The sequence below is a fragment of the Podarcis tiliguerta genome (assembly GCF_965153285.1).
Source record: "Podarcis tiliguerta genome assembly, chromosome: 1".
Lineage (NCBI taxonomy): Eukaryota > Metazoa > Chordata > Lepidosauria > Squamata > Lacertidae > Podarcis > Podarcis tiliguerta.
This window is the reverse complement of record NC_139534.1, coordinates 121,528,943-121,553,631: the sequence shown is the minus strand read 5'-3', so window position 1 is coordinate 121,553,631 and position 24,689 is coordinate 121,528,943. Positions and strand designations below refer to the sequence as shown.

Here is a 24,689-nt window from a genome sequence, read left to right as displayed (position 1 = left end):
AGAAATGGTTTCCTCACCACTGCAAAAGAGTAAATATGTTTTAGTAAGGGAAAGGAAGGCTGCAAAATCTGAGTGGGCAAGAGTCCCAATCCATCCTTGCCCCCCATCTCTATATATAGTGCCTAGTCATATAAAATATCAAGGAGAATCAATGAAGTTTAAACAGCTCCATAGGCCTATTGGCATAAGAAGGTCTTCAAGAGATGCCTTCAAGTACAAAAGCCATGATGCCTATGGAATTACTGCTGGAAGGATATCCCACAGCACGAGATTGGTGATGCCAAGTGCTCAACCTCTATTTGATGCCAGTCGGGCCTTTGTAACACTGGGGACAGCTAAGCACCCCTTGGTGCTGGAGGAGACTCTTGAGAGTCCCATGGACTGCAAGAAGATCAGACGTATCCATTCTTAAGGAAATCAGCCCGGAGTGCTCACTGGAAGGACAGATCCTGAAGCTGAGGCTCCAATACTTTGGCCACCTCATGAGAAGAGAAGACTCCCTGGAAAAGACCCTGATGTTGGGAAAGATGGAGGGCACAAGGAGAAGGGGATGACAGAGGACGAGGTGGTTGGACAGTGTTCTCGAAGCTACAAACATGAGTCTGACCAAACTGTGGGAGGCAGTGGAAGACAGGAGTGCCTGGCATGCTCTGGTCCATGGGGTCACGAAGAGTCGGACATGACTAAATGACTAAACAACAACAACAACAAGCACTCCCCAGTGATCAAGCTGGGATGTGAGGGCTCAGAGTGGACCTTAAGGAACCCTGGACTCAATTTGTCAAGGCTTTGTATTTCAACACAAGTGCCTTGAACCCAGCCCAGTAATATATTGACATGCAAAGGAGGACTAGAGTGGAATATCTGCAAGGGGAGGAGAAGACGTGCATGTGCTTGCTTAACCCTTCCCACACAGTCCTTGTTTCCTCTGCAGCATCTTCCCCCAGGTGCTTTTTCTCCATTGGATTGGGAAACCCAGATTCATATCTGAATGTAGGGTTACGGGATTGGGAGGAGGGAAGTGTTGCAGAAGAAAAGCGGGTGGGAAGGGCTGAGACTCACATAAGCACATCCCTGATTTGGCTCCTCCAGGAGAAATGCTCCATGTTGCTATGTGCACACACTCTTCCTGCCTACCTCTTCTTTGATGCAAATGCTCCCCACTTTGAACTCACCCCAAGGGTTCTCTCTTGTTGCTCTTGTTTTAACAGACTGCAAGCCTGAGATTAGAGACTCTCCCCTCTCTCTAAGTGATCTGTAAGAACAATTACTGTGGGGACAAGCTAAATTACATTAGGTTGTATCCAATACTACCCATACTCAAGGTAGACCCATCGAAATTTATGGACGTGCCTGCTTTAGGTCCATTAATTCCCAATGGGTCTGATTCTGAATAGAAGTGGGTTGGCTACAACTCGTCCTCTTCCCTTGGCATTCCTTAGCAAACATGGCAATTGGAAATTCTGTTTTGGTTGGTATAAGGAAGATCCAAAGATATGACTTACCTTTTCAACATCCTGGAAAGGCTGTTGGTAGAAGAAAAAAGAAGTTACCCTTTTTTTGTATTAGGGGGTAAAAATGGCACCAGAAAAATGACTGCAATCCCTGTCACCAACTCAGAATTAACTGAATTGTTTTCCCAATTACAAGTAAATTAAACTCACAACATCTTGAATTTAACAGAATTCTAACTGGGATGCTTTATGCCATTAACATAAAGAGTTAATGACCCTTTGGTGAAGAAAGCCCATAAAATTTCATCAAGCAGGCAATGATTATAAAGCCTTCTCGTAACATATTAATTGATATTCTCCACTCACTCCATCAGCTACGTTAAACACAATTAATGGCAGACAGCAATTATTTTCTATGGGCATGGTACCCCAACATATGAATTTTTTAAAAAAGGATAACGAAAGCGCTTTAATTGCATTCCATTCTCCCCTAATGCCATGCGTGAGATTTAGAGCAACAACCCTGCCTTGAATGTTGTGCCGTTTAAATTGTCCAGAGTTACCGTAAAATATGTGCTGACCTCAGTTTCCTCTTGTCTGTGCCGCTGTAATCGTTCCACATCATCAATCTCATAAACTTTAATTTCAAATGGCTCTTTCAAAGTGCCCGGCAAGGGTGGTAGATCAACCCACTGGCCGGTGACACTCTGCTTTCTCCCCAGGGATGCAGAATCTGGAAGAGGAGCTGGAATCAGTCGACGGCGCTGGAAACCTGAGATGATTTAAGAAAAAGGGGGGGAAAGCAAAACATGGAGCTTCTTTTTTTTTTTTTTTGCATTTTTCATCTAGCAAATCCATAAGCATTCCAAGCCAGACAAGCAGGCAGCTTACATCCACCTGCAGACAGTTAATAGTTATAAAAATCATATTTTAGCTTTGGAAGGGACTGTGAGGGTCATCAAGTTCAGCCACCTGCAATGCAGGAATCTTTTGCCCAACGTGGGGCTCCAACGCATGACCCTGAGATTAAGCATCTTCTGCTCTATAATAAATGCATTGATAGCTAGATGAACACAGCCACGATCCCAGAGAATTAAGTCCACTTGAACAAAATGGGCTCACTTCTGAGCAACCATACAAAGCATTATGCTGTTGGGATTAGTCACCTTGCCCGCCCATCATCCCCCCCCCCAAAAAAAACCTAAAACGCAGAGCAACGTCAGAATGTATAGGAGTGCCAAAGCTCTAAGCACTCCAAAAGTTAAGCAGTAATTTATTGACAAGACGACAATTCCAGTTGAGAAAAGGAACTGTTTGTCTTTTTTTTAAAAAAAAAAAAAAGGCAAGACCTTAGAAAGCATTTCCTGGGGCAAAAGCAAATACAAATCCATCAGCCAGTAATACCTTCTCAATATGTGCGCAACCTTACACAGCTGTTAATATTGATTTGTGGGAGAGACTTAAGAGGTTGATGTGCTATGAAAAGAGAACAGCTGCAGCCAGGTCTTTAAACTGATTGCTCTACAATGAAGCAAATTGGTCACTGAGGCCAGGAAGCATACCATGATAGATACATATACACACACACAGAGAGAGAGAGAGAGAGGGAGAGAGTGTAATATATGTGTTTGTGTGTATAAACATATTAGGACACTGATATGAAATGGTGCCATTCACAATCTTTCATGAGTTGTGAAATTGGGTACCATTGCATCAGTTCCCACCCACTCCCATTCATCATCATGAGGGGCAAAAAGGTCCATTGTTTACTAACCTGCCAAGGGCAGGTAGAAGAAAGATGGAAAGCACCACAAAGGTGGGTGGCCTTTGTTATTTTGATAATGCAATCCATTTAATTCAAAGGGCCTGACTTGACATGAACAGGAACCCAATCTCTCAGTTTTCTTAGTTTGAAATTTCTGAAAATGCTAACATTTTCACCGTCTGGTTTTCCAATGACAATAAACATGTGATTAATTCAATATCGAAGTCTGTACCCAGTTGTATCTCTCTGCTTACAGAAAGCCTGTTTACTCCATTGAAGGATTCTGCGCCCCTCCAAAATCATCTCCAGGTAGTTGGAGGGCCCCTTTGGGCAATTTGGGGAAGTGTGAAGAGTGGAGGTGTTTAATTTGGCAATGCATAATAGACTACTGTAAATGATCTTATACTTGTAAACCATTTGAGGGGTTGGGTGGAGAAGGAAAGTTGATATTGTTATTACTGTTGTCATAGTGTTCGTTTTTTGTTTGTTTGTTAGTACTCATAGTGAAAATGTCTGTTGCCACCACCTGAAAAATCAAAAGCTACTTTAGAAAGGCACGCTTCAGGGAGGAAAAAGCTACTTTAGCAAAATAAGCCCCGAATGAATTGCTCTCTAACTTGGCTTGTCCACTATCAAACTAGATAATCTCTTACTCATTTCTTCCAGAAGTTGGAGGGGATGCTAGTCTAAGTAAACACTTATATGAGACGAAGCCACTTGGAACTGATTAAACAAGTGAATCTCCAATCTATTTCTAATTTCAGTTGATTGTCTAAATGCGTTGTAAAACTAATGAAAGCCTTAGGTTTGTAGCTAATTAGCAGCATTAATCACAAAGTTCAGTGCATTCTTTTTTTCTTGAAAAAAAAATTCTTTTATATCTTATTTATTTTCACTGGGGGACCTGCCAATCAGAGTTGTGCAAAGAGACGAATTAAATTCTCAAACGAAACACGGCATCTTAAAAGGAATAGTTTTGAAAAGTATAATGAATTTGAAGGATTCCTCCCTGACCACGCCTCAAAAACCACAGCCTTAGATGGGGATGAAGGGCAGAAAACAGGCTATTTGGGTTGCAAAGCAAAGCTGAAACAATCTCAGGGAAGTTGTGCCCCCCCTTAATTAAAACAATGAGAGCCCTGATCTGATTGGGACCATAGTGCATGAGGAGGAGGCTAAACCCCCACCCCTTCCCCCACTGGGATCATGGAAAAATGAGCTCCTTGCAAAATAAACAGTGATGGGGGGACAACCTGCCTCAGGCATCAATGTAACTTTTTTTTTTTTTACAGGCTAGTTGCAAGAAAGAGAAATGTTAAACCTCTCCCCCTGACCTGTGGGGGTCCCAATTCAGACCACTGCCCCCACCCGGTGCTTGGTTCCAATTTCCTGCTTCAAGCAATGCATCTGGAGTAATGCGCAAGGGAACCATTTAAATCCAAGGAAATGGGAATGCTCACATTAGAATAGTTGTGTGTCCGTCCGTCCCCAAACTCCTTTCCTTACCTGTTGATCTTTTCTTTGGGGATTTCAAACTTCTCATGCGACCAGGCGAAGACATGCCACTTTCGCTCATGGAATCGTGCGCCGAGGATGCACTGCCGGTAGCTTCGCTGTCACGGATCATGCTTTCGTAGCCGCTGCTGCCGCCACTGTGGTAGAAAAGAGCCGTCCGGCCCATTGCTGGGGGTAGCTCCCCACTCAGGACGCTGCTGTTGTCGCTCCCGTGCCCGCTGCTGTAGCGCTGAGGCCGCCTTGGGGCAGTTATCTTGCTGTACGGAGACGGCAGCACCGGGACCTGCGACTTCTCGTCGCTCAGGTTAATCCCGCTGTCGTTGCCGCTGTCGGAGTCCGTCGACACCCGGAAGTGGCTCATTTTGACCGAACTGCCCGATGCCAGCTCATTCACACGGCTGTTGGCTGCCCTGATGGCCTGCTTGGTCCCCATGATGGTTCCTCGACCAGGCTTGCTGCTTACGCCTTGCAGAGACCGCGGCACGGCTTTCCCACTCAAGGGGATGCCGGAGGTCTTCCCAACGGACGGAGCCAACGATTTCACAGAGGAGCTCAAAGACTTGGACCCGCTGGCTGAAAGGCTGCGGCTCTTATTCCCATTGGCCGGTGTCTTCTGGCTTGCAGCACCTTTGGCCTGGCTGTTTTTGCCGGGCAAAGGTGTGGTGAGCGATGGAGGCGACGTCAAGCCAGAAGGGACAGGGGGAACTCCAAGCCTTGGAACCATCCGGCCATTCCTGCCATTCCCAATGCTGCCATTTTCTCTACTCAGGTTGGCTTTCGATCCGACCGAAGTCAGGCTGTCGCACCTCTCGAGGGACATGTGGCTCCCGTATCGATGGACAGCTTCATTTTTGGATGCCTTTGCCTTCAAACTAGAGGTCGCTTTGGGCAAGGAGTGGTCTGCCTTGAGGTTGCCTCTGCCGCCACTGTTTTCGGTAGCGCACAACCCAGCTCTCAATCGCAAATCGAACTCGTCCTCGTTCTTCGATGTAGTGGCCCTCGCAAGGTCCAGTCCTGAGGACTTCCCCCCGCCGTTCGGTATCCCACCATTTTTCTGCTCAAGGCTTGATTTACGCACGGGGGGTGCTGGAGGTATTGTCCCACTTGGCCTGGGCAACATGCTGGATTTTTGCTGTAGGGTTTTCTTTTTCAGGCTTCCGGTGGCAAAAACAGCTTCACAACTTCCCCTGCTCATAGCTTCTGCAGCCGCACCGCTGCTGTGCGACACAGGAACCACACCCAGCGTTGTAGCGCCTCTCCTGAGCTGTGGCATTTTTGTGACGGCATCGGGTTTTTTAGCCGCTCCGCTGGACGTCTTGCAGGCCATTTCACAACCATCGACAACCCTCTGTGAACAAGCAAGCATTGTCTGGGATTTTGTTGGCCTAGCTGAGCCATCTAAATGTTGGGCAGTCTTCGCCGACTGCTTCTCAGCGCTGAACATGGGGGAGTTTGGAGATATCAGCGAGTCTGCTTCCAAATGATCGCCTGTACGAACCAGCCAGGGGTCTTCAAACATCACACGCGGTTTCTGCAGTTCCTTACAGCTGAGGGTGCTGTTGTTGTTGTGGATTGGGGATGAGGTAGCTTTCGTTCTCCGGGGAAGACTGGAGTGTATCGTTTCTATCACCATTGTGTTTTGAGAGCTGGAAGGCTTAGCGTACGCTGGCTGGTCGGTGATGCAAAGAGCACTTTCTGTCTGAGATGCTTTGGTTACGTCGCAGTTCTGAGGACTCCTGTTGACCCCTGGTGATGCTCTGATGGAAATCATGCTCTTGCTCTCCGGCTCCGAAAAGCAGAAGCCGCTGTCGTTTAGGGCGGCTTGCAAGGGAACAGGAGCGTTGGGAGAACCCATGATAAAGGGCTCCTCAGACTTGCTGCAGCTGTAAGAGGACTGAGCAAGAAAACCATCGCTGGACCGGCAGCCATCGCTCTCAATCGTACAGATGCTCACTTCGCTTAGCCACGAGCTGATGGAGGAACGTCTGCTACTGCTCGAGAACGGGTCTTCAGCAAAAGGCACGACGATATCAATGTTGACACCGGTGGCACTTGCCTGGGAGGTATAAGCATCAAACTCATCATTAATACTGCTGATGATACTAACTGGCCTGGATCCAGAGGCAAGGGCCTGCAGGGAGCAGTCGCTGTTGAAGCTGATGATGCTGGCAGGCCTCCCGTTATCCAAGATCCCGCTGATGGACAACTCCTCAACAACCGTGAAGACAAGCTCATCCTCGCCGTTGAGCTCCACGGGCTGCTGCAACGTCACCGTCGTCGTCAGGATATCCCGGTCGAAGCACTTGCTTCGGAAAGATGAGCGGAACCTATGGACCTCTATGCCATCTCCTTGGTGCTCTGTGTTGCTGGTTGCCGAAAATGTGCTTCCTTCGGGGTTCGATTCAGATTCGCTACCCACTTGCTTGCTCATCCCCACGGGAGGCGTCCTGATTGCGTTACAGTGGTCAAACTTCAGGTACGTTTGCTTGGTCCTCACTGGAGACTCCTGCTGCTGCTGAGGGGGTGGAGGTGCAGGGCTGGGCAACGGCCTCTTGGCATACAAAGATTTCTCTTTGACAACCGGCTCAGCAACGGCTTGGCTTGGCTCTTGATCCTTAGTGGTATTACACGCCGGCAACTTATAGGAGTCCTCCTTCTCTCCGTCCGAGTCCGCTCTCTTGCCTTCAGGCTTGGCTTGCTGTTTGGCGTGTTCCATCTTCGCAGGAGGGGCCTTCTTCTCAGGGCAGGTGCCATTGCGCTGGAAGTAAAGGCTGTGTCCTTTTTTGGGAGGCCCAGTTTCCTGCAAGGCTGGTTTTTTAAACCCCCCAGGAGGAGATGGTGGTTTTGGTTTGGACTGTTCGCTTTCTGTACTCGCCGGGACGGTGCCGCCGCAAGACGTGCCAGGGGCTTCCCCACCAAGGAACTTGGCAGGCTCTTCGCTTCCGTCAATGCATTCCAGCCGCTCCTGCAGCTCTGCAAAAGTGTTGCACTTAAAAAGGTCTTTGTCGGAGCTCTTTGCGAGGCCAGGGGTGTCCTTGTTTCTTTTCTTGTTCAGGGAAGGGATGATTGGAACAAACTCTGGGGGGCCTTCGTTATCTGTCAGCTCCCGGTCCGACAAAGCTGCGCCGTTGGGACCCACGTAGATGACTGTGTCGCAGGACTGTTCGCTGCTTGAGGAATAATCGGTCTCGTTGGAAAGGTTCAGCACAGGAATGTCAGGGTCAAGAGCTACAGTCCTTGGATGAAATGGCCTCAGGTGAGGAGGTCTTCGTATGTGGCCCTCTTCACATGAGCTTTCTCCTCCAGAAGAGCTGGATGCATACTGTCAATTGCATAAAACAATAAAATGCATTTTTTTTTTGCATTAAATGCATTAAGCAGGGCAGGTATATCCCTCCCACCCAATGGCATTTGCAGTTCCACGCCCCAAATCTTATTCTCTGCTATAATTATGAGCAACATTTATAAATAATCATGCTGCAGAAAATTTGTTTGGCTCCCTGCAACAGATTTAGAGCACTTGGTCCATTCAAGAAACACAGAAACTGTAGCCGCCCACAACTGAAAAGACCCTCAGCTTTGTTTTGCCTCAGCAGAAGCACCGATCCTGGTAACTTCTGGTTTGTTGTTGTTGTGTTAACTAAGAGGTTCTCTGATTATGATGCTCTATCATCTTGTAGTATCCTATTGTTATTATTTATAGTCTGCCTTTTTCCCAGACCAGGACTCAAGGCAGCTTATGGATAGAATACTACAGGAACTTCAGGGGATATTAGAAGCAGCCTCCTGGGAGCAGAAGTGACGGTAAAGTTTCCCATCCCTTTGAAAAGCCCTCAAATGCACCCACCTCCTGCCCTACTGCCTACAAAAGGGACAGAAAAGTTCAGTGGGGAGCATTTCATAGCACCTGCACATGCAGCCCAATATGTGATTTGCTTCTGTGCCGCTACCTTCCGAGGAGTGATTTTATTGCTTGGTGTAAAGGGACAGTCACTGAGTTACTGCATTTTTAAAAAATAAAAAAAGCACTCGTTGCTTTGCAGCTTGTATCAGGCAAGTAAGATACATGAGTTAATGCTTGAGACAGACTCAGGGCATGCTGCTGCCACAAACCATCTCCACTCATTAGAGGTGTAAAAACAGCAGGCATTATCCCTGGGGGGTCAAACATATAGTCTACTACATTGTTCTTCAACCCTTGGTCTCCAGAAGTTGTTGGACTACAAATCCCATCATCCTTAGCAAGCTAAGCCAATAGTCAGGGGAAATGGGACCTGCAATCTAACACACGGGGACCCAGGTTTAGGAATTCTGGGGTAGAGGAGAGAACTCCTGCTTTGCTGGTTTTGCGTACCAACCTTGGATTTCTTCTTCCTCATCCTATGGATACGGGAGGCAAGCTGGATTGTTGTGAGACTTTCTGCATAATTAGCCGGGGAATCCGATATGTGAGCGAGCATGGTGGTCCTGCAGTTGATGTTCCCGAGCGATTCTCTCAGCAGCATGGTCAGTTTGTTGTCCCTGGAGACACGAGAGAAACACAAATGAGAACACGAGAAGAGCTTTGCTGGAGCACACCAAAGGCCCATCTAGTCACCCTATCCTTACAATGGCCAACCAGCTGCTATAGGAAGCCTTGAAGCAGGACCTGAGTGCAACGGCTCAGTGTCTATAATAACTTACAATTCTTTCCTTAGGCTTTCTAAGCACCACTTGTAGTTTATTCACTTGTGTTTGTTTATTAAGGTTATATGCGAGTGTGAGATTTTCCATGCATGAGCCATCTCATGCTCGCGTATAACCTTCAAGGAGAAGAAAGCAATCCAGCCCAATTTTGCAATAAAATAAAAACAGCATGCACCTTATTCTAGACTTATGCTATTCTCTTTTTTCCCTTCTTCCCTTCTTTGAAATAATTTTTATTTGGTTTTACAAGTATAAAACTGTAACAATACAATCATACACATCCACATTTACAGATTCCTCCAAATCTCTTGACTTCTCACCTCCCCTCCATGGGTCCTATTATTAAACCTTTTCTACTGCATCTTTCCCAATAATCTGTATTTTGTATAACTCCATTGTCTCCATAGTACTTGCTACATTACAAGCGTTATTGTAAGCCTGCTAATGTTTTCATTTGCTTCTAGCGGTCTCCAAGATAAATTATGAATTTTTCCCATTCTTTGTTAAGACCGGTGCTATTTTCACACTGCTTTCATACTAAAAGGAACAAAACAACGCTGGCCTTACAAGAGACTTGGGGGAAAGGCTTTCTTGGGGGGTCGGGGGAAAGAACTAATAGGAAGCAGCTACATGTGGACATTATCCGGACACAGCGGAATCCTTTCTGATTGCTTGGAGAAGGAAGTAATTAAATCTGGGGCTGTAACGTCCAACAGTGTAACACCTTTAAGGCACCATCTGACCTGGACTATAGGTAGGTGATAAGGCTTTGAAAAGCAATCTGAAAACCAGGTCAGAGGCCATGAGTCTGACATGGGTAGAACAGTGCACTTACTTGTAGGGCACATGTTTGGCATCGTTGATTAAGGCCAGAATGACACTGCCCAAGGCGGACAGAGACAGGCAGAAGGAGCCCCCTCCATCTCGACTCTTGCTTAGAACCTTCTCACAGCTTCCCAGGTCAATGAGATGTAAACGGCTGCGTCCGCCTGACACTGAAAAGCAACAGCAACACCACTTACACAACGCTCGCTGATCCAACCCTAGCTGGAATGGCAGAGAATCATCTAGTCCAACCCCCTGCAATGCAGGAATTCAGCTGAAGCATCCATGACAGATGGCCATCCTTCATGGAATTAAATGGTGACGGGTGGATGGATGTAAAGCTTCAGTGAACAGGCAGAATTAGCTGACCAATGCACCAAATTCTAGGGGCAGTCGGTACAGTGGTGCCTCGCAAGACGAAAAGAATCTGTTCCGCAAGTCTCTTCGTCTTGTGGTTTTTTTCGTCTTGCGAAGCAAGCCCATTAGCGGATTAGCGCTATTAGCGGTTTAGGGGCTATTAAAGGCTTAAGGGATTAGCGGATTAGCTGCAAAAAGGCTACTAGCGGCGGCTTAGCGAACAGCTGTTAAGCGGCTTAGGGGCTTGGGAAAAAGGCTGGGAGGGGGGGGAAAAACCCCAGGAATCGCAAGACATTTTCGTCTTGCGAAGCAAGCCCATAGCAAATTCGTTTTGCGAAGCACCTCCAAAACGGAAAACCCTTTCATCTAGCGGGTTTTCCGTCTTGCGAGGCATTCGTCTTGCGGGGCACCACTGTATTTAAGTCATGGCTCCCAAAGAACTCAGCTTACTTTCATGCAGCATGAACCAACTTGAAAAGGCGCAAGGGTATGTCAAAGGGAAGAGCTTGTTGGAAGAAAGGGATAGAACTTCCTTCAAAACCCCATTGGCCAAGCAGATGGGACTGTCTGCAAAGGCGTACAATTGCCCCAACCCAGCAAAATGAATTATTGGCTAATATTAACCCGGTTCCACGTGGATTCACTCTTCTAAAATAAGCGAAGACAGTACGAATTAAATGCGAGACAGATCAACGTACTTCCGCCTTTTCCGCCTTTCTCCATGCGATACTGATAGATGTGGAGGGTGAAGAGCATGTGCGAATTCCTCCGATCCTCTTCGTTGCACTCGGGTTTGCTCGTACTCCTGGCTGCCAGGGCCGCGTCGAGGAAGAAAGCAGCCTTCTCTGCTGTCGGGGCCCTTAATTCGCTTTGATTTTGAAGCTGGAATATAAACAAGAAAACGACTAATTAAGACGGGGTAACTGATCCCCCCCCTCTCTGAACAGAGCAAGCCTCAAGGGTGCTAACGGAAGCAAATATGTACACTCTGGGATTAGGGATTAAAAATGGGAAAAAAGCAATTAAAAAGTATCGTCTTTAAAATTGGTGAGAATTGTTGTCAGATGAAAGGAATTCTTAAAAACATTTATATAAATAAGCCAGGGAACAAGGGCAAACCAGAATTTCAAAACTGCCCTGAGATCACCTACCTGAGTTCCGCATATCGGATCCTCGCGCAGGTAGACCCCCGGGGACTGCCCGTCCTGCAGGCTGCCGGTGGCTACTTCAGCTAACAAATCCTGAAGGTTTTCATCTTTCCCACTGATCTCCACAGCAGATACGCGAATGGAGAAACGAGTGCCGGTCTTCTCCTTCCGCTCATTGATTAGCTTGAAGAGCCACGAGATGGCACAGGGAACAATGCCGAGACTTTGGGTGGAGTTATCCTTTCCAATCATTGTGTAGGATTTGCCTGGAAGGGAAAGCGGAAATTTTATAATCGTCAAGCACACAGCAGTAGCCCCGGTGCTGTCTTGCTCTGGAAGGCAACGGGTGTGCGCATCAGCACTGTTCTTCTTACTGAAGAGAAAGAAGTAGGGGAGGGATGTTCTCCATTTTGCCTCTCTTTGTCCCTGTAGGTTCCTGTGTTGCGCTTCCTGTGTGGCTCATGGCGTAGAGAACCTTAGTCCCAGGGGCCAAATGCCAGGCCTCTCTGTTCACCCATTAAGACTCTACCCAGGCCACACACCTCACTGGCCTTCCTCTGCATCCAGAGAGGACGGACAGAGATTAATAATAATAATAATAATAATAATAATAATATTCATACCCTGCCCATCTGGCTGGGTTTCCCCAGCCACTCTGGGTGCCTCCCAACAGAATATTAAAAACACGATAAAACATCAAACATTAAAAACTTCCTTAAACCCTTCAGATGTCTTCTAAAAGTCAGGTAGTTGTTTATTTCCTTGACATCTGAAGGGAGGGTGTTCCACAGGGCGGGCGCCACTACCGAGAAGGCCCTCTGCCTGGTTCCCTGTAACCTCACTTCTTGCAGAGAGGGAACCGCCAGAAGACCCTCAGAGCTGGACATGCATTCATCTGTCTGTGTGAAGAAACTTACGAGTGACTGAAATGTCGGCAACTATACAAAAGTTAGGACTCCCCTCATTTGTTTTACCCGCTTTTACCTCAGGCCCTGCGGACCCCTGGCATGCAGCCCCTGGAAGTCCGCCCTCAAGGGAAAGATGGCTGCCTGCCTTTAACACAGCCGCCCGCCCTGTCAATTACTGTGCTGGTGGGGGAGAGAATGAGGTGACATCACTCAAGATGCCTCAAGGAACACTGTGAGGTGAAATGACTTTCCCCTCATTGAACCTGGAAGTGGAAGCTAAGAGTCTGAAGTATTTCTCCGCTTTGTGGTGATGGGGGGTTGACCATGAACTCCACAACCCATAACTATATCGCCCACGCAGCTCTCTGCAGCTGAGGGAACAGCAGTCGGCCAAAAGAAGAAACCATCTGTCTTTCAGGAATCAGAAAAAAATACCCCTGTTAGAACATGCCCTTATATCCGGGTGGTCCAATGTGCGGCCCTCAAAGCCTTTTTCAGTTGTCTTTGGCAACACTTGAGGCCCCTGTGTGCCCTGACAGGGTCCAAGAGTGCTTTGCCCGTTTTGAGAAGGACATGAGGGCTCTAGGACGCTGCCAGAGCCTTGCACCTCCTTCCTAAAGCTGGGCGCCTAGCTTAGCCAGCTTTGGGCAGGCAGCCCAAGGGCTGGGCAGGGGGTGTCAAATTTTGGCCCCACTTCCCTCCAACCACACGTGTGCATGACAAGACAGTGTGCGGTCCACTGGTTCCATGTTAAAAGTACTCTTGTGGCCCACTCGGTATAAAAGGTTGGGCCGCTCTACCTTGGATTACAGATAACTCCAAACACAGAGACAATGGGAGAGAACAGATGTAAAAAGTACCTTTCGCGTATGTCATTATTAATCCTTAGGTATTAAACTCAATTAATTTCTCCCAGTCTTGGCTAACTTTCCCCTCCCCTCCCCCAAGCCAATTAGTTTGTTGAAGCCTTATGGATCTTTTGATTTTTGTCATACCTTTCCCTACCAAAAATAGGAAAAAAGAGAGCTTTTCCTGAAGCAATGAGTGTGTATGTTTGCATGTGTGTGGCTGAATTTTCCCTCCCCCCCCCCCCCATGGATTGAAAGAAAAAGTGGGGGGAACCTTAAGGTCCCAATGCAAAAATAAAGCGGGAGAAGTTTGCAAAGCTAATTAAAAAGAAATTCTAATCTATTCATATACTCCAGGTTTATTGTTCCAAGGGCTGACAGCATGTAATTACCAGACTGACATAGTAATTAACTGTAATGAATTTGGGAGCTCACCAAGCTTGACATGGCCAAAGCAAAAGATGCAGCCATCTGCACCGTTCACGACAGACTGGATTACTTCTGCGACTGTTCCGGAACAAACCTCAGCCTAGAAGGGAAGTTGGAAACCCGTCACGGAGCATGTAATCGGCATGTGCTTTCCCATGCCTTTGACACGAGAAAAAAAACCCAAACACAATGTTGTTGCGCATTTCACGGCATTAGTCGTATTATTTTAGTGTCTATATCTCATTTTCGCCCCCTCTAATAAAAGCTACTATCTAAGCCCACAATAGTTTCGTATCCCATTATCCCAGCTCCCATGGAGTATCAATTTTATGACCTCGGTAACAAAGGAGATGCTCTCCATCGAAGCGTAGGGCTAATATAATATCTCATCCATGCATTCTCAGTAATAAGCAGCAGCTTCACTGCTAAGGAGCTCCACCAGACATTGGCTTAGGGAAGGCGGGGGGACAAGCGGACGGATTCCGGAGCTTCAAATTAAAATTTTGAAAGTTCTCTTGTTTTATCTTACCTATGAGAACTATAACCATTGGAACCCATGGCGGGTGGGGGGGGAAGCATTTTGGAAAATGCACAGAAATTATGAGAGAGAGGAAGCATGAGTTACTTGTGCAAACTTTCCCTTCACTTTTGGGTCTTGTCTACAGGGGAAGATATTTGTGTCGTGTCCCCACACTCCGAAAAAATAGTCTTACTACAGTGGTGCCTCGCGAGACGAAATTAATCCGTTCCGCGAGTCTCTTCGTCTTGCGTTTTTTTCGTCTTGCGAAGCATGGCTATTAGCGGCTTAGCGGCTATTAACGGCTTAGCGGCTTTAAGAAAAAGGAAACAAACTCGCAAGAACTCGCAAGACATTTCGTCTTGCGAAGCAAGCCCATGGGGAAATTCGTCTTGCGGAACGACTCAAAAAACGGAAAACTCTTTCGTCTAGCGAGTTTTTCGTCTTGCGAGTTTTTCGTCTTGTGGGGCACCACTGTATTGGTCCATATCCAACGCAACACAGCCTCCTCTTCTGTCCCCTCCAGCCCCACAACCATGCACCTTCAGGTAAGTTTTGGAGGGTTAGGGCCCCCTCCAGAGCAGATTTCCGGGGTGTGCAGACAGAGAACAGGGAATGCAAACCCCAGTATGTTGTGTGTGTGAAGCACTGGTTGCCACCTGCTATTATTTGAACTTAGTTGGTTGCTAGACAGAAAAGTTTCCAAGCAACTTAGGAAACTTGTGAGCAATATGGGAAGGGAGTGTGCTATGCCCCCGTGGCAGAAATGCACACCTCACCAGTTCAAACAAGACAGGGGCACAGGGGAAAGAAGTGCAAGTCAACTCACACTTGCTCTCTTACTGCATTCTGGCTTCTACTTTATAGCACATTTTGCATTACTCCCAGCCTTCCAGAGAAGTTTGGGTTGCCTTGCTTTTCCAATCCATTTGCGTGTCGGGATATCAAATAACATGGCAGAACTAGATGCTCTACTTTGATGTCTGTCAAACGCTAAAGCTTGCCAAATGCTTAACATTTTGAAAAAGTGAGGTTTTGACAGAGCTTTGAAACTGACAGAAATCAGAAGTCTACAGTGTAATCTTTTTGCACCGTTCAAATCCCAAATTCAAAAAATTAATTCAAGCTTATACGTGCTTCTTTTCTGGTCTCCACAGCTATGAGAGACGCCGGCATACATGGAACCTGCAGAGGGAGATTTGGGGAGGAGGAAGGCCCATTACCCCTAGTCTCAACCTACTTCTGTCAGACACCCACACATTTCCTTAGTCCAGGCATCCCCAAACTCGACCCTCCAGATGTTTTAGGACTACAATTCCCATAATCCCTGACAACTGGTCTTGTTAGCTAGGGATGATGGGAGTTGTAGTCCCAAAACATCTGGAGGGCTGAGTTTGGGGATTCCTGCCCTAGTCCAATTCCTCTTTCTTCTTCTTCTGCTTAATCAAGTAGATGACAATGCCAAGTTACTTGGGGCCAAGGCTTCATGCACCACCTCCCCCCTCCCCTTGCATGTGCACCCTGATGCCCAGCCTAACTTCCTGGTTTGAGCAAATCAGTTTGCCATGCATCTGAGTTGGGGAAACTGTGGTTTGCACAAATAATACCATGACAATAACCCTGAGAGATGAAGGTTTCAAACTGTTGTGGGGAACCAATGTGAGTACAACAGGCTGTCAGTTACCCCTGCAACTTATGGAGGACAATAGGAACAGTGATGGAGTGAAAGGGTTAGAATACCAGCATATTGCTTTGGAGCTATGTGCTGCTAAAGAGTTTGAAGTTTGGAAACCATGATGATCATGGTTAGGAATTCACATGCTCCACGCCCTTAAAACACAGCATAAAAACCACTGCTCTGTTGTGTCCCTCTCAGCTAAACACCTGAAGATGTGATAGATGTGGAATACCTCCTAAAATATCTACAAATGAGGCTTACAGAGGCATGTGATTGTGAACTGTGCCACTGCAATTCACAGGTTGTGTGTGTGTGTTGCTTTAAATAACACAAGGAAGTACAGCAGGGAAGTATTCATAGAGCAGAATTATCTCCGCAGATATTGCTTCTTAATTTCACATCTGGGCTAAATTAAAACAGCGTGAGACCTTGCGAACTGACTATTAATTAGCATGCCTTCCCAGTAATTAAACCAACTAATTCAAAGGGGGGGAGGAATTCATCCTAAAAGCTGCGAAGAATTCTCTTGCTGAAATTAAAATGCCACGGCAGCGACCCAAATTATTAGCATTATATCCTTAGTTCTGGTACCTGGGAAGCATCCTGGGGGAATACAGCATCAAAGGCAAACATCTTTGGGACGGCTACTGCTCCTCTTCGGTGGCCAGCATTGGAAAGGCTGCTTGTAGATGGGTCATAAAGTGTGATCTGCTTTTTCCGCGGGTCCACCTTCAAAAACGACATGGATTCCGATGTGTCATGTGTTCCTTGCGACGGGCAAATTCTCACCATCACTTTTACCTGCAAGTCATCAAAAATTCATGGGTTTAACTCCAAACGAAAACTGAGCTCAGACTCAAGATCATGGCCACTGGGCCCATCACCTCCTGGCAAATAGAAGGGGAAGAAATGGAGGCAGTGAGAGATTTTAATTTCTTGGGCTCCATGATCACTGCAGATTGTGACAGCAGTCACGAAATTAAAAGATGCCTGCTTCTTGGGAGAAAAGCAATGACAAACCTAGACAGCATCTTAAAAAGCAGAGACATCACCTTGCCAACAAAGGTCCGTATAGTTAAAGCTATGGTTTTTCCAGTAGTGATGTCTGGAAGTGAGAGCTGGACCATAAAGAAGGCTGATCGCCAAAGAATTGATGCTTTTGAATTATGGAGCTGGAGGAGACTCTTGAGAGTTCCATGGACTGCAAGAAGATCAAACCTCTCCATTCTTAAGGAAATCAGCCCTGAGTGCTCACTGGAAGGACAGATCCTGAAGCTGAGGCTCCTAGACTTTGGCCACCTCATGAGAAGAGAAGACTCCCTGGAAAAGACCCTGATGTTGGGAAAGATGGAGGGCACAAGGAGAAGGGGATGACAGAGGACGAGATGGTTGGATAGTGTCCTCGAAGCTACCAGCATGAGTTTGACCAAACTGTGGGAGGAAGTGGAAGACAGAAGTGCCTGGCGTGCTCTGGTCCAGGGAGTCACGAAGAGTCGGACACGACTAAACAACAACAACAATTTCACCACCCACACAGGAAACGTGTGGGTAGTGAAGTCAGACTGTTGGTCAGCGTTTAAAATTCAATGGGTGCCAGACGCATTTTGCACCTAGCTATTGACCACTTGCGACCAAGTGAAGATGCCGGGGCACCAGAATGGTGCCTGACATCTCCACCATCTGGAGCTATATGCCTGGCGAACCTTGGATCTAGACTGTTTTCACACACTAACAACACATCCAGTAGAATTCTATCTGTTGTATTTTATCTACACAACCAGAATGAATTTCAGGATCCCAAAAGTTGTATTGAAAAATATGACTTTCAAGACATCCGGCCCCAAAATGACAACTAGGCATTCAGTTTTTGTGACTGCAACCCTGGTTTAAGGAGCCATTTGGCACCTAGATTATACAGCATATCTTACGTTTCTAACTCTGCTTGGTCCACCCAGCATAGCGCTGTCTATGGCACTTGGAATCGGCTTTTTGACAGGATTCTTTTCCAGCTCTGGCTAGAGATGCCGGATATTGAACCTGGGACCTTCTGAATGCAAAGCATATGCTCTACCACAGAGCTATCTTCTGCTATGGCCTGTGGACTAGCACAAGAAACGCTGTTATGTTCTATGGCCCTTCCCCTGAGTAACAGCATGGAGGGAGGTTCGCGTAGTTATCATCTGAAGACTGTGACAAGTAATGGCTTGCAAGAATGAATGGGGCAACAGTGAAATAACCTTGTAGGTAGAGAACTGACATCACTTCAAATGCTGTGCTTTTCCATGGAGCCTTCACACACTCAGCTGCCAATCATTTAAAAGCACATGGTTGTCAAGCAGGGAGAAATTAAGTTGTGCAAATGCAAGTGTGAACTAGCCTACAGTCTTGGTAGTATCTGCGATAGCCGTTACTCCTCCAACTCATCTCTAGGGCTGGGCAGTATCAGGCTTTCAACATTGCGATATATCTCCAGCTAAACATTGCGATATACGATGTCTGAAATATTAATGGAGCTATGCAGAGACATTGGCTGGCTTTACGGTTTTCCCCACATTGTGATTTTTGCATCACACACAACACACACACACACACACACACACACACACTAGTTCTTGATACGTTGCCAGGTCAAAAATTATGAAACTGATATCACAATACAGTGGTACCTCGGGTTTCATACGCTTGAGGTTACATACACTTCAGGTTACAGACTCCGCTAACCCAGAAATAGTACCTAGGGTTAAGAACTTTGCTTCAGGATGAGAACAGAAATCGTGAAGCAGCGGCACGGCGGCAGCAGGAGGTCCCATTAGCTAAAGTGGTGTTTCAGGTTAAGAACAATTTCAGGTTAAGAACAGACCTCCAGAACGAATTAAGTTCTTAACCCAAGGTATGGACTTCAAATCTGTTTTGGACAATATATTGATATATCGCCCAGCCCTGCTCATCTCCTCTGCAGTTGCCTTGATCCAACTGCTTCCTTGGGTAAGCAGGAACTCCAAAGCACCCACACATTCTAGCTGCCCCCTTCCCCTCTATTCTAAAAGGAGCACCAGTTCAGAGCGCTATGCTGTGCCCAGATATAACTGCTTATTTTATCCATCTCAAGAAATATTCTTTTGCACGCAGCACTCTACATCTTTCTTCCAAATAACAAAGAGGTTAAATATCTACTGAGGCCTCCTTGGCTAGGGGAAAAAAATGTTGCTCTCAGGAATGCAGCATCACTCAAACACGTTAGCTCTGCAAAGTGGTCCTCTTATTCTTCTGCTGTTTGGCTTTCTTTCCCTTCTCCGCCTCCCCCAGCGCCTGGGCTGATATGAATATGAAAAGACAGTCCTAGAAAATAAGCGAACCTTAAAATAAAAGAAGCAGTTGCTTCAAAGGGGGGGAAACTGTATTGTAGGTGACACATTCAAGGCTGCGTGAAGCTCCTAGCAGTGAATGCATGCTAGAGAGCTTCCTCCGACCTTGACATATCGCCAAGAGGGCGGGAAAATGCTCCTCTCTGTGCAAAATATACAAAAAAGAGGACACCACTTCAAAAACGCACCGAATTAGAAGGAAACTGCAAGCACACGTCATAGAAGAAGAAGAAGAGCTTGGATTTGATATCCCACTTTATAACTATCCTAAGGAGTCTCCAAGCGGCTAACATTCTCCTTTCCCTTCCTCCCTCACAACAAACACACTGTGAGGTGAGTGAGGCTGAGAGACTTCAGAGAAGTGTGACTGGCCCAAGGTCACCCAGCAGCTGCATGTGGAGGAGCGAGGAAGCGAACCCGGTTCACCAGATTACGAGTCCACCGCTCTTAACCACTACACCACACTGGCTCTCCAAATAAACTGCGTTTATCTGCACTGAGTTTTACAGTTAGTGTGGGATGATGCCTAAGGTAATCACATTTCTGTCCTGACCTTAAGAAGAATGTTACCTTCAACAGCAGCAATTTGCTGTAGTATCTTAAAAACAATCATTTGGCTATACGAAAGGACGTATGCCAAAGCTGACTCTTTTCACACCCAGAGCCTAAAATATGTCTTCCCATAACGGCTCATATACTCTTATGTTAGGCCTGTAAACAGAAACAGAAATTATAATCATAATAAATTCCAAGCGATTAAGAGGGGGAAAACCAGGCCAACATATTCCTTAGGAGTTTGTTGTTGTTTAGTCGTTTAGTCGTGTCCAACTCTTCATGACCCCATGGACCAGAGCACGCCAGACACTCCTGTCTTCCACTGCCTCCCGCAGTTTGGTCAAACTCATGTTCGTAGCTTCGAGAACACTGTCCAACCATCTCGTCCTCTGTCGTCCCCTTCTCCTTGTGCCCTCCATCTTTCCCAATATCAGGGTCTTTTCCAGGGAGTCTTCTCTTCTCATGAGGTGGCCAAAGTCTTGGAGCCTCAGCTTCAGGATCTGTCCTTCCAGTGAGCGCTCAGGGCTGATTTCCTTCAGAATGGAGAGGTTTGATCTTCTTGCAGTCCATGGGACTCTCAAGAGTCTCCTCCAGCACCAGAATTCAAAAGCATCAATTCTTCGGGGATTCTTTATGGTCCAGTTCTCACTTCCAGACATCACTACTAGGAAAACCATAGTTTTAACTATACGGACCTTTTTCCTGAGGAGTTATTTGAGCTAATACCTGCCAGAACCCAGCACTGGGAAGGTGTCTCCTATCTATAATTAAGGGTTGGCTCTTGGAAGGATTGTTTTCCACTTCCTACGTATCATTTTTAAAGAAGTAAGCCAGCCCATAGTTCCGACTCAGCTGTCTTGTGTGTGAATGCAATAAGGAAATTAACTCTTCTCTCTGTAAGCTTTATGGGGTGGACAAGGACGTACAACATAAATAAAAACGAGTCCGATTCCAACTTCTCCAGTCAAGTAATGTGTACAAAAATGTGCATTATTTTAGGGGAAATGACATACAAAAATAATCTGACACTGGGGGAAACGGCTTGTGTGCATATTTCTCAAAGCTGAATATAAAGCTGAAACCAAAAATCTGTTTATTAGTTATGTTGAAGAATTTTCATGAGGATTTATAAAAAAAGAAAAAAGAACCCTCAACAGATTGCAGCAGAATTGTGGAGAACTGAATTTTAGAGAAAACAAGAAACTGAGAGAACCAAAACCGATGAATTTGCCCAGCCCTAGCCCCAAGCAGCAAAATGTTTGGGGGCAGCCCGGATAGCCCAGAGGTAATGAACTGCTGTTCTGCCCCCAATTCCTATCCGCTCTCTATTGTGTCTCTCAGACAAAGCAACATGGAAGTAGCCAGACAACTACGAATGGCAGCAGAATCCATGGTTTTGTGGGTGTAAGGCATTGTCTCTATTTTCCTGGGGTTGCCTCTAGCTCTCTGCAGGGAGATGTAAGGCCGTGAGAAGGGGTGGAGGAAAGCAGGTGAGGAGGAGATCAAAAGGACATCTCAAGGGGAAAACTTCTTTTTTTAAAGAGACTTACAGGCCCATAACCATGGGGGCGATTAAAGTGTTTCAATCACAATTCCTCGCCCTAGGGATAAAGGTGATTCCCCTAGAGGCCACAACCTGCCCAGTCAACAAGAACAAGAGGAAAAGCCCAGACTTGAACGCCTGAGGACATCACCACCCGCATCCAGGGGAGCTGAGAAAAAGCTATACACTTGCAAAGTCAGCGGCAGAAAGCTAGCAATTTCAAGGAGTAAAAACAGGATGCGTCATCATCATCCTGACACCGAGCCCCTAATTTTCATAATTCATTGTGCCTTGCCCTTCCCCTCTCCTCTCACAAGTATGCAATCTCAGTTCTGCACACTGATGACTGAACAAATTTAAGGGGATGAAAACACCTGCCATGTATTCAGATGCTTTTATTCCCTTAATTAAGCGTTTTTAAAAAACTTTTTTTTTTCTCCTGTGCAACAAGAACAAGTGACCTCATCTGAGAGCGAGAGAATTGAAGACTTTGCACAGAAATGCTGAAAATGAGTTTGAATTGGCTTCTGGTGTACACATGTGCGAAGAATTCAAAACGTTCCCCAAAAGTTACTTTCCGAAATGATGAAACAGGAGGCAGAGATGGCCACCAACTTTGGCGGCTTTGAAAGGGTTTTCTTTCTTCTAGATGGAGCTACCTTCCCAGCTGGATGAGCCCCATGTGAATAGAACAAATTCATAGAGGATAAGGCTACTTAGCCACACACTCTTTTCGAAGAGCTAGGGCAAGGGTAACCAATGTTATGACCTCCAGAAGATGTTGGACTACAACTCCCATCATCCCTGACCACATGCCTTTCTGGCTGCAGCTGCTGGGAACTGAAGTCCAACGACATCTGAAGAACACCATATTGGAGACCACAGGGCTGGAGAACTGCAAAATGATTTCATTTGCACCATCGCGGTCACAGAAAGATATTGAAGATGTCTGCCGAAATTTGTTCAGAGCATGTATACCATATATATCTATATCTCCATCTGTGCATTTGACAAACATTAAAATCTGAAGAGAAACATATGGTGACCTTTTCCATCACACTTGAATATTCCTTGGCTTTCAGTTCCCTTCTTTCCGCCTTTTTAAAAAAGGACCTAAATCAGATGTGCCTTTTGGCTTAACCCATCAGTCCTCATCCCTAGCAAAAATGAAGTCTGCATGACTGTACATAACTGCAGTTAAAGCTCTGTTGTACTGTTTGACAGGAGCTGAATGCAAGCTAGTGGAGAACCAGTCTGGTTTGCTAGTTTTCGGTTTAGACTTCTGTGTTGCTCTTCAATATAAAACTTTCAGGGCAATACACATAAAAACCAACTGAGCTAACTGGCGTTAGCAGAAAGTGAGGAAACTGGGAGAGCCTGTTTGCAAGCTATTTATTGGTCCCTCGCCCTGCAAACTCAAGCCTGAGATACCATCTTTCCTGATACCAAATATCTTGTAGGCATTTAGGGCAGGTAAGCGCTGTGGGTTAAGCCACAGAGCCTAAGACTTGCCAATCAGAAGGACGGTGGTTCGAATCCCCGGGGCCCCGTTGCTTGGTCCCGGCACCTGCCAACCTGGCAGTTCGAAAGCACGTCAAAGTGCAAGTAAATAAAGCGAGATGAGCGCCATAATCCCAGAGTCGGTCACGACTGGACCTAATGGTCAGGGGTCCCTTTACCTTTACCTTTAAGCCAGAGTTAGTGTCTCTGCATCACACAAAGTAGTAAGTCACCAAATGACTAAACTGAGATGTCAGGGTAATCAGAAAGAAGGACTTTTAACACTATATATTGTTGACACTATTCTGCTGGTGGGGGACCTCTGTTCCATGGGCCCATTCAGGCCTCCCAATTTGGCCCGCAAGACCATTCTGGCCAGGTCACACCCACCTGACACTCGCCTGACATGTGCCATCAGGTGTGGGGCAGGTAAAGCTACAGCTGTACTCTGAAGCCTTAGAAGTGTGGTCCTGGTTGTTTTCAGCTGTGGCTGGCTGGCATTCAGTGCTGTTTCGCTCTGCTGTCGAATGCAAAGCGCACTGCTTTCGGCAGATATCAGAGCACCCAAGTGGGACTGATAGCCGGCCGAAAGCAGCACAACTTGTATTCAGCGCCAAACTGAAACAGCGCCAAATACAAACCACCCTGCAAAGGAATAACTGGGAACACACTCTAAGCCATGTTCTTCCAAGTGCTCCTTTGCAGTGCAGCAGGAGTTGGATCCATTCCTGCCATCAGGTGAAAATAGACTGCTCACCTATCAATGAGGTTCATGTGGGGATGATCACTCTTGAATCGGGTCCTGTTTGGAAAAAGTGGTCCCTGCCCATTAATAGGACTACTTCCTTCTCTTATGCTACAATAGGGCAAGGGGCAAGAAGGCAGACGTGAATTTCAAAGACCTAAATCCACACTGGCCGTGCAATTTCAACTAGCCTGTTTCTTTGGAAGGCTTTCTGCTAAGAACCAAGTTGTAATTTCTGCAAATTACCCTAAAACAAACGCACGCAAGGCAGCACCACTAAGCATCCTCATAAGAGCGGATGCTTGTCTTTATTCATGAAGCCGTCTGTATTATGCAAATCACACAACTATCTTGCTAATTAACTGCCTCTGTAATTCATGTGGGTTTTGTACACTGTAGGTTAACATTAAACTGCTGAACTTCCCAGATTTATATATTTGAGCCAGTCTGGGGGGAGGGGGAGGGGGGGTCAGTAGAATTACTAAGGGAAATCCTATTAAATTCCAAGCCTGTTTGGTTAGAGAGAGAGAGAGAGAAAAGAAGAAGAAGAAGAAGAAGAAGAAGAAGAAGAAGAAGAAGAAGAAGAAGAAGAAGAAGAAAATTGCATATGCTGAAAAGGCTTCAAGGGACAGGGGTTTTCATGTGAATAAATAATTTGGAAAGTTCCTGGAACTGGATGGGCAGGAGGGTCAGGGTGTACCTGCTAACTAACTGTTAACAATGGGTGTTCATTTAAATGTCAATGCAGTGGATGGAAGGAAGATATCCTGGGAATGTCCTTTTCTCTCATTGATCTGCTTGTCAACATATAGCAGGAGTCAGGGAAAAAGAAAGGTTACAAAAGCAAAACA

General features: G+C 46.3%; 1 protein-coding gene across 2 annotated transcripts in view; it reads right to left on the bottom strand.

The window, feature by feature from the left end:
• KIF26A (kinesin family member 26A) overlaps positions 1-24,689 on the bottom strand; it is a 160,116-nt gene that overhangs the window by 4,570 nt on the left and 130,857 nt on the right. For both annotated transcript variants that reach the window (XM_083433060.1, XM_083433061.1), the window contains exons 6-14: positions 16,722-16,931; positions 13,942-14,035; positions 11,754-12,016; positions 11,301-11,484; positions 10,256-10,415; positions 9,093-9,255; positions 4,726-8,056; positions 2,036-2,226; positions 1,506-1,526 (exon numbers count right to left, since the gene is read on the bottom strand). In XM_083433060.1, the coding sequence (XP_083289186.1) occupies positions 1,506-1,526; positions 2,036-2,226; positions 4,726-8,056; positions 9,093-9,255; positions 10,256-10,415; positions 11,301-11,484; positions 11,754-12,016; positions 13,942-14,035; positions 16,722-16,931 (4,617 nt within the window). The remainder of the gene's footprint in view (positions 1-1,505; positions 1,527-2,035; positions 2,227-4,725; positions 8,057-9,092; positions 9,256-10,255; positions 10,416-11,300; positions 11,485-11,753; positions 12,017-13,941; positions 14,036-16,721; positions 16,932-24,689) is intronic.